This window comes from Semicossyphus pulcher, unplaced genomic scaffold, assembly GCF_022749685.1.
Source record: "Semicossyphus pulcher isolate SPU_LCO1_2020_fin unplaced genomic scaffold, fSemPul1.0.p SCAF_10, whole genome shotgun sequence".
In the NCBI taxonomy this organism is placed as follows: domain Eukaryota; kingdom Metazoa; phylum Chordata; class Actinopteri; order Labriformes; family Labridae; genus Semicossyphus; species Semicossyphus pulcher.
The window spans coordinates 3,796,027-3,805,573 of record NW_027211604.1 but is presented as its reverse complement, the minus strand read 5'-3'; the positions used below and the strand labels follow the sequence as shown (position 1 = coordinate 3,805,573).

At 44.1% G+C, this 9,547-nt stretch overlaps 1 protein-coding gene across 1 annotated transcript; it reads left to right on the top strand.

Annotated features, from left to right (window-relative positions):
* Window positions 1-1,888: 1,888 nt before the first annotated feature.
* On the top strand, window positions 1,889-6,685 carry timd4 (T cell immunoglobulin and mucin domain containing 4). Its single transcript, XM_069676303.1, has 8 exons — window positions 1,889-1,966; window positions 2,112-2,290; window positions 2,627-2,789; window positions 5,054-5,131; window positions 5,293-5,372; window positions 5,505-5,616; window positions 5,718-5,751; window positions 6,354-6,685. Exons 1-8 carry the CDS (start codon window positions 1,897-1,899, stop codon window positions 6,436-6,438), a joined length of 801 nt encoding a protein of 266 aa, XP_069532404.1. The 5' UTR covers window positions 1,889-1,896; the 3' UTR covers window positions 6,439-6,685.
* Window positions 6,686-9,547: the final 2,862 nt, after the last annotated feature.

The following is a 9,547-nucleotide window of genomic DNA, read 5'->3' as shown; positions in this document are numbered from 1 at the left end:
TGTGTGTGTGTGTGTGTGTGTGTGTGTGTGTTACAGACAAAGTCCTCTTGTCCTCAGTATTTCCCTCCATCAGTGTAAACATGCATCATTCTTCTTCGTCTGTTCCTGCTTTAAAGTGGTTTCAGTAAATTTTTCTTTAAATTTAAATCGCAGTCGGTCACAAGGATCATGTTGACTTCTAACACCCTGAAGCTCGACCACATGTTGCTCCTGTTCTTCAGTCTGCTGTCTAATCAGTGCGATGTTTCCATTTGGCCGGGTTAACTGTCGGTCGTTAGATGTTAGCTTGTTAACAAGCTGCATAAATTGTAAAGAGAGACGCTTGATTGTGTCCCACTGTTATTGTGAGCACATGAGACCAGCTCATTGTCATCATGTTCACAGACTGAAGGATGAATGAGCAGGATCATCATCACTCATCATCCAGGAGAAGTGTGAGCTGGTGCGTGCAGACGATCTGTACATTGCTGGGCAGTGGTCCGGAGCTCAGACAACAGGCCGCACCGTGTGACGGAGGGCGGAGCAGACAGACACACGCAGTCGACTTTGGCCGATACAAACTGAACCCTGTACCTTCCTGCAGGGTCGCACGGAGGTGTCGGCGTGTTCGTTTGTTGTTTAGAGCGTAACAGAAAATAACGTATTTCTCTGTTTCACTGTTTTATTCACATGGACCGCTCTCGCTGCAGTGACACGCGTAGTGCATGGACATGTCTGTGAAACAATACGTTCATGACGCAGCTTGTTGTGTACGCGATTGCAAGGTTATAAAGCAAGTTTAACTCTAGTTAGCTTAAGTCGCTAACTAGACTCTGCTCCTCTGTCGCCCCCCGGTGGTGGAATGAGACCCTTTCATCTTTAAGAAGAAGCTAAAGACCCAGCTCTTTATGAACCCCTCTGAAGTTGAAGCTACTGATGGTGATAAAATTAAAGAAAAGAAGGTACTTCTATACGCCCTGTGCATCACCTGTCAGCACCTGTGTCTGATGAAGCTGTGTGTTGGCTCTCACTGGCTCCGCCCCCTCCTGTCTCGATCGTTGCTTGTGTTGTATTAACTCTCAGATGTACGTCGTAACATTGTAACCCTTCCTGTGCATGTCGCTCGACCACAGCTGGTTTCTCTCTTTTGCTATTGATCTGTTGTTTTTTTCTAAAGCTTCGTTTCCTTTCTTTGCTATCGAATGTAAAAATAACGGAGATTGTGTCGTTTTAAAACACGTATTGACAATACGACTGTGTTGTTAAATATTCAGAACAGCCAGGTGATATAACAAACCGGAGTATTCAGGCTGATAAATCCTGCAGGAGAGAGCTGAGGACCAAGTTTATGGGAAAGTTTAGGGACTGAAATGACTCGACAGCTTCAGGAAGAAGAGACACAACATCTGTAACTAATCTGAGAGCAGTGACTGCAGGCTGACAGTAACTTCTATTTTACAATCTGACTCTTGACATTTATAAACCTCGTTTTCTTTGATTCCCATTTCGTGACGTTTGATGTGATAGATGAACGGGCAGCTTTCTGTCGGCGCTCTGTTGAGAGTCTCACAGGAGCTCTCTCAGTGTGCTCCGGTTACTGGTTAAAGGTTTAAAGGTTTAAGCACAGAGAGCTTTCATCCACCGACTTTCACTTTTCAACCTGTGTTAGAGGCGACTCGTGTCTGCTCACATGTACTCGTTCTTACTGTGGGTGAGTTTCCTCATTTTAAACACCATGAATCTTTCTTAAAGGCTGCAGACGTTCACAACACAAGAATCAATGAAGTCTTCAACAGACACAGAAACACACTGTGTGTCTGGCCCCTCCCTCATGGGCCCCCCCCCCATAGAGTCACACTGTGTCATCGCCAAACTGGACAATGAACACACACACACACAAACACACACACTCACAGGATGGACGCCGTCTCGCCTCGCTGCTGTCGTACGTTTCAGACCTTCATCATCGTCCTCCTCGTCCTGTCAGGTGAGAAGCAGACCGCTGACATCACAACACAAACTGCTGACATCACAACACTACAGGGAGTGTTCAGATCCTTTGCTGCAGTAAAAGTTGTATAAAGAGGCTTTTTTTGTGTAACCATCAGTCTCTCTGTGTCTCTGCGCTGCAGGTTCACACTTCTCATCAGTTTCCTCTTTTAAAGTGATGGAGGGGGGCGTGGCCTCTCTGTCCTGTCAGTACTCGGTGAAGCGTTTCGGTCTGAGTCGGGTCTGTTGGGGTCGCGGCTGCGGGACCTTCTGGTGCAGCAACATCCTGGTGCAGACGGACGAGAACGGTGTCATCTCCAAGGTCAGATGTTTTATGCGTGCTTTGACTTCTCTGCTCAGACTGCAGATCAGCTCCCTGGTGTCGCAGCAGAGGACAAATTAGCCACTCTGTTTCCTCTTGTTAAAGTTGCACAAGAACTGGTCTCTGTTATTAAAGTCCATACTGCTAATTTAATCCATTATACGTGTGGTTCGTTAATACTCAAGGATTTACGTAAACATACCTTCCTAGTATATATACATATTACAAAGTGCGTAACTCATGTAGGAAGAGCAAGACCCTCACACCAACTGTTAGTTTATTTTGAACTTATTTAAAGAAAGATCAACCCCAAACACACTGACCCCACTGCTGCAGGTAGAGGACCGGTACAGGCTGACAGGGGACGTCCTGGACGGACAGATGGACCTGGACATCTTGAACGTGAGGCGGACAGACAGCGGGCCGTACTGCTGCAGGGTGGACATCGACGGGATCTTCAACGACAAGAAGGCGATTATGAACCTTAGAGTGGTCAAAGGTGAGTGTCCCTTTAGCTCCATATTAAAGGACATGGACATGGTCAACTGTCATGTCTCCTCCCTCTTAGGTCATGTGTTTTATTTCTTTCCATTTGTTTGTGGTTACCTGAATGAGTCCGGAACTCTTTTGCATTTTAGTCTTCCCCTTCTAGTTTCCCCTGCGGGTTCCAGTTTTTACCATACCAACTGGCCACACAGTGAACTCAACTGTCTCCGATTCAGTGCGCACTGAACTGCAAGCTCAAGAAAGCAGACTCCAAACTGATGAGGAACAATTTACCTCAATCTGCTTAAGAGTAAGGGAACACTCTCGACAACTCTCGAGCATTCATAGGCAGTAAGGTAAGAAGTCTGGCTGACCAGCTCCAACAGCTTATGGAACACCTTGATCCACTCATTTCAAGCCCTGATAATACAGTTTCCCATCTGGATCGAGATTCCCGCCTCAGCTCCAGTTCCAGCTCGAGCTTCAGCCCTGGCTCCCACCATTGTCTCCACACCTCCAGACCTGATTGTTCTCAGCCTGTCCTGGAACAGCTTGGGCTTCACCTTATTCCTGATTATGCTAATGGTATGGTAGACCACATTCCAACTTCTGTGCTAAAGGAAGTCTTGAGCTTAGGTCCATCCATGTGCCTTGCTGTCCCAGATGCTCTTCCATAACAAAAGGAATTATAAACTGGGCAACAGGGAGCTGCTGAAGGCCTTGAAGGATTGGCAGCATTGGCTGGAGGGGGCATAAAGCCTTTATTGGTTTCGACAGACCACATGCACTTGGAGCTCATCCAATCAGCTCAATGCTTAAAAAGTCAGGAGGACCTTCTGTTAATCTTTCCTGATGTATGCTGTCCTACCACACTGGCTCTTAGAAGCTGAAGTCGAAAGCCCAGTCGACCTTAAAATCCCTCCTAGTCCTCCCATTGCAGTTTAGCAAATTCCTGTTTGTTTGGAGCGATGCTGTGACACAGACACAGGTCCTCCACAAACGGCTGTTTGACCCTGTCGCACTCGGCTCTCATGTCATCAATGGGCTCATACCTTTTGCTCATCCTTTCATATGTCGAACCCTGCATCTGATGACTTTTTATGCTGGAAGAGTTTAGAGAACATGCTGCAGCCTGTCCTGTGTGTGCACGGAACAAGATCCCAAGTCCTCCTCCTGATCTCTTGTGCTCGCTTCCTGCTCCTTTGCGTCCTTGGTCTGACATTTCTCTGGATTTTCACTTGGTGTTACCAGACTCCAGAGAACACCACCATTCTCAACATGGTCAAAAGGACTTTCTGTAAGTGGTACATTTCACTTCTTAAGTTGCTATCTGCCAAGGAGACGGCAGAGACTTTGTTGTTCGATGTCTTTCAAATCCACGAATGTCCGATCAGGGTCCCCATTTCATTTCCAAGATTTGGAAGGCATTCTGCTCTCTAGTCGGCGCCACTATAAGCTCCTTATACAAGTATCATCCTAAGTCAACCAGTCAGACCAAGCACCTGAACAAGGAGCTGGAAACCTGCTTTGTCTCGTCTCCAAGGAATAAGCCACCTGGAGGAACTTGGGCTGAGTCTTTGTGTAACACCTCGCCTTAGTGTGCTTCTGGCTTCTTTCCTTTCAGTGTGCCTACAGCTACCATCCACCACTCTTCCTTGATCAGGAGGCTGAGGTCAGTATTGCCTCATCTCATTCAGTCGCTGCAGCTTGACTTAGGCCCTGTAGGTGCTCCTCAGAAATGCAGCAAGCTATGAGAGAATGGCAAACCACTGAAGAGTTTATGCCTGTGAAGAGGTTGTCAATTACGGATTTTCACACGAACGTCGAGTTCCATAAGTAGCTTCCTTTGTTTGCAGTCCTTCACTCGTCTCCGAGGTGATTAACCCAGTGGATTTGTGGTTGAGGCTTTCCAGGTCTTTGAGGGTCCGATCTACTGTCCATGTTTCCCAGGCCAGACCCATCGAAGAGAGTCTATTGGTTCCTGCCTCTAAACTCCCTCCTCCTCCCTGAATCAAAAATAGAGGACTGTTCTATTCAGTCAAGTGCCTACTGGTTGCATGACGTCTTGGCTGGGCCAGGTAGTATCTGGTAGACTTTGAGGGGTATTTTCCCAAGGGTTGTTGTTGGGTCTCTTCCTGACACCTTGTGAATCCTGATATTTTTTTAGTATCTGTTGCAAAGGCAGATTTAATTGTGTTACTTTGGGAACCTTTTAAATCTGAGCTCGTTTTATTCTGATCAGTTCATGTGACTGTTTATCTGTTTTTGCCTGCACAGCTCGGGTCACCAGTTCTCCTCCTACGACAACCACGACAGCAACAACCAATCAAATCACAGAGCCGTCTTCCTCGACAGGTGAGACAACCACAGATCCACACTGGTAATCCTGAATAACTAGTGCCATGTCGCTGGTTTAAACTGGTTTGGTTTACTCTGGGTGTCAGACAGCGAGAGCAACAAGACTCTGAGATGCAAACTGTTCAGTGGTAATGTTGGTGTTGTTTGTCCCCCTGTAGTAAACTGGAAATCCCTGCTGTCGTCTCATCTGGACCTCTTGAGAAAGAACTCCACCCTGCTGCGATCAGACACCGTCACAGTGAGTTCACACCAAGCAGTGGTGCAGGAAGTAAAACTTGATTGAGCTTGTCAATACCTTCTTAAATAGTATCACATGATTGGGTTTGATATCCTATGCATTCCAACCACTCTCTCTCTCTCTCTCTGTCAGGTGGAGGACTCTTTACCTTCTCTCTCCCTTCAGATCAATGTCCCTGTCCTCTCTCTCTCCCTCACTGTGTTGTTGCTCTTGGCGGCAGTCTTTCTTTTTTTGGCCTTTAAACGTACGTCCTCTCTTCTTATCCTTCAGACAGTTTGATGACAGGATTCAACAAAAATAAACTTTAATTTAGTGAGTTCCTGATTTTAATGTTTTCTTCTTCAGGTGGAATATACAGCAGAGCCTTAAAGGCCGACTGGTGAGTTCAACATGAGCCCTTTCTTTGCTGCTGCTACATTTTTAACAGGAACATGAAGGTGTGAGCGTATATCTCCCCCGTACCTATCTGATCTTTTAATCCCTTATAGCCCGCCGCGAGCACTCAGGTCCTTCTGAGCAGTCCCTGCTGGTCGTCCCTCGGGCAGAGCAGAAACTGCAGGGTGACCGCGCCTTGTCAGTTGTGGGCTCTCATTTGTAACACAATGCCTCCGGATATTAGAAGTGCAAACTCGATTCAACCAATCAAAGCACAGCTCAAAATCCGACGCTTTTCATGGCCTTTGAAATGACCTACATGTGTTTAAATGTGTTTTTCTTAAATTTGTGTCTTTATTATTCATTATCTTATTTTTGTGTGTGACCTCATGACTTGTTATGTCAGTCTACACTGTTTTATCTGCCACTTGACTTTTAAAATTCTCTCCATATTGGATTTTAATGGGCCACTGATGTAGGCTGTGAGATGCATGGTGGGAAAGTTTAGGAGCAGAGTTTGAGAAGAAAACAAGATCTATAACCTTTTGTAACTTCAATCAGATGTTTTTCTGGTTTCATAAGAATCTGTTGACTTTTCTTTTTCAGTTTCTCCTCTGAAGAACCTCCTCACATCATCTATGAGATCCGGATGAGAAGACCAGTTCAGGAGAACATCTACACTCTGGACTAGAGAGCCCCTTCATATCCAGACCTCTTCCAGAACAAAGAAAGATCAAATGTTAAACTTTACAACAGTTCAATAAAATCCATCAAACTCAAACACTCTTATTCACAAAGCTAAGTTGATCATTAGCATGATTGAAACCCCGTTTGGCACACTGATGTCATTCAACAAGCATCACCTGTCTGTGATGTCAGTGGACCGTTAGGAGGACGCTGCTGCTGTTTGTAATTCCTGTGCTGATAACCTGCATGAACAAGCTGAATAAAAAACATCAAAACTCACTAGTCAAGTGTCTCAAACTAAATGACACAAAGCGTAAACCTATCCCCTTTCTCACCAAATTAGCGTGTTGGCGCGGGTTTTTCACACCCGTGAAGACCCACTGATAAATGCCTCTTTTCCGATTGCCAGTAGAGTATACTCCGGTCTCTTTTGGCGCCGACAAATTTTGAACGATGTTGGTGAGCTGCTCGGGCAGACGGGCAGAATTTGTAGCTGTGTGCGTCGTAGCATCGCACTGGAAAGGGTGCAGAGATTAACGCGTCAACCCAGGTTTTCTGTTCCCATGACTGCCGATCGGAGCCAAGCCGATAATTACCCGGGTCTACTGCAGAGTCATTTGACCCGGGTCTGAATGCCAATTGACCTTTTCCACTAAGCAAAAAAACAGCTGTTAGTGAGTGTTGGGTGTGGGTTTTTTGACCAGTGGGAAAAGGGCTTTACAAATGACCATGAATCAGACTGAACAGAACGGCTCACTCATGTCCGTGTATAAATCTGATCATGAACGGGCGCCTCAGCCCTTTTTTTGTGCTGTACCAAGCTCACACTTAAGAAAATTAACGCACTGTAATTTGTGTTTCATGTCGTTGTGAGCCACTTTGGAGATCTAACAGGAGCCAGAGGGAGAGGACATGGACAAGAGATCAATTCAATCTTCTTTAGGTGGTTAGGGGCTGTAAACACACAAGGCAGGACTTCAAGACAGAGATTCAAGTCCATATAGGAGAAAAGTCCCTGTTTAGGTATTGTAACCTAAACCATGATGTGTTTCTAAAACGTATTTACACTGAACAAAAATATAAACGCAGCACTTTTGTTTTTGCTCCCATTTTTCACTAGCTGAACTCAAAGATCGAAGACTTTTTCCATGAACACAAAAGGCCTATTTCTCTCTAAATCTGTGTTAGTGAGCACTTCTCCTCTGCCGAGATAATCCATCCACCTCACAGGTGTGGCATATCAAGATGCTGATTAGACAGCATGATAATTGCACAGGTGTGCCTTAGGCTGGCCACAATAAAAGGCCACTCTAAAATGTGTACTGGAGTTCTTGCTTTTAAAAATACTTCAGTATTCAAACTACTTTTTAAAAAAATCTCAAAACGTATTTTCACAAAGCACGAGTGCAGTCAAGAATACACGTGTGTACATTCTGCTTTGTTATGTTTATTTACAAAACATTATTTACATTTTTAAACTTGCATGCTTCAGATTTACACTTCTGTAGCTCCGAAATAATAGGCCGTGATGAAGTTTATGCAGAGCAAACATTTAAAACGATCTGAATCATTCTTCATATTAAAAACAAACATGAGTTGAGGATAAGGCCGTGGGTGCTAAGGTGGAGGATCGTCATCCTTCTCTGTCGTAGCCATCAGTACCACCACTAAATGGACTGATCTGATCTGAGTTATGTTTGTGCTGCGTTTGCTCTACGTTCAACCATGGAGACGTGCGAGGTATAGGTACGGTAACACCACTTAGACAAACCACACGCAGAACTACACGAGCACACTTTGTTGTCTTTGGGATTTTAGAAAAGAAAAGAATTCATCCGCCGACTGTACGATATTTGTCTTTCGAATGTAGAGGAGTAAAAGTTTCCCTGAAAAATAAAACTCAAGTAAAGTACAGATACTCAAAAAATTTACTTAAGTACAGTCCTCAAGTAAATTTAATTTTCTTTGTTACTGTCCACCCCTGATGGCCAGAAATTTTGTTTGTAGAATTATGAACCAAAAAAATGGAACATAACTTTTTGTAAGATATACAAACCTTTATGTGAGGATAGATTGTCTTCACAAGTAATCGTTAGTGATCAATGCAAATCGATCTACTGAAGTTCCTGCATGTAACACCTTAAACTTTATTTCTTCTGCAGATTGAAACACATCTGCTGGTTAGGTATTGATTAATTTACTTACTTTGTTTACAAGTTGAACATTATTCTTTTTTTATTTAAAGTATTTTCTTTGTTTTTGTTTATAAACTCATCAAAACGGCAGCAGATAAACATTCCGAGACAACTTCTCTCAACAAGAAGTCTGAGACATAATTTCTCTGTTTGTGCTGCCTCTCATGAATAATCCTCCCACCTGTTTGTTCCTCTCCTCCCACCTGGTCACCAAAACACAACAAAGGCGGCAAAAAGAATTTCAAGGTCAGGAAATCAAATCTGGGCCCTTTGAATCATTTGGACTGTACTTGTGTAGATGTAGATGTTGAGAGTATTTGTGAGTGATGATGTTTGATAACTATAAGAAAGGCAAACAAATAATGCATTAAGAAACTAGAAAATAATACAATAGGTATCATTTCAGTTTTAGTTTCTGACACAAAGAATTCAAACAAATACCCAAAAGGAAGGTTCCCATTTTTAATAGATTTTAGTTGTAAGTTCCTTCCTACTCCACAAGTGACCACATGTGGCCGAGAGGATGGATACCCAAGAAGTCAAGTTTGGTGTTCAATTAACTGAGGTGACACCTAGCAGACAGCTAGCAGCTCCCACCTGTCACTCAAAGAGGCCACGCCCCTAATGCTGCATCACTTTAAGCCTTAATATAATGTAAACAGGTGAGTTGTATAAAGATTCTCCCCGTACAGTTGTCATGGAGACAGAAATGAGCTATAGAGACCCAAACTGTTTTTTGCACCAGGCTGTAAACATGTTTATTTCTGCTGTAAAGTTTAACATGGGGCTCTATGGGGACTGACTCACTGCTGGAGACAGCCTCAAGTGGACACCAGAGGAACTGCAGGTTTTTGACACCAACTTGTTAGCTTCATTTTTAGGCTCGTTCTGTTGCTGCCTGTTTGGTTGAAAAATTTA

Excerpts from the sequence above, each read along its gene's own strand:
- timd4 (XM_069676303.1), top strand. The coding sequence starts at position 1,897 with ATGGACGCCGTCTCGCCTCGCTGCTGTCGTACGTTTCAGACCTTCATC. Across the intron at positions 1,967-2,111 it reads CGTCCTCCTCGTCCTGTCAG|GTTCACACTTCTCATCAGTT; the intron begins GTGAGAAGCAGA and ends TCTGCGCTGCAG. Across the intron at positions 2,790-5,053 it reads GAACCTTAGAGTGGTCAAAG|CTCGGGTCACCAGTTCTCCT; the intron begins GTGAGTGTCCCT and ends TTGCCTGCACAG.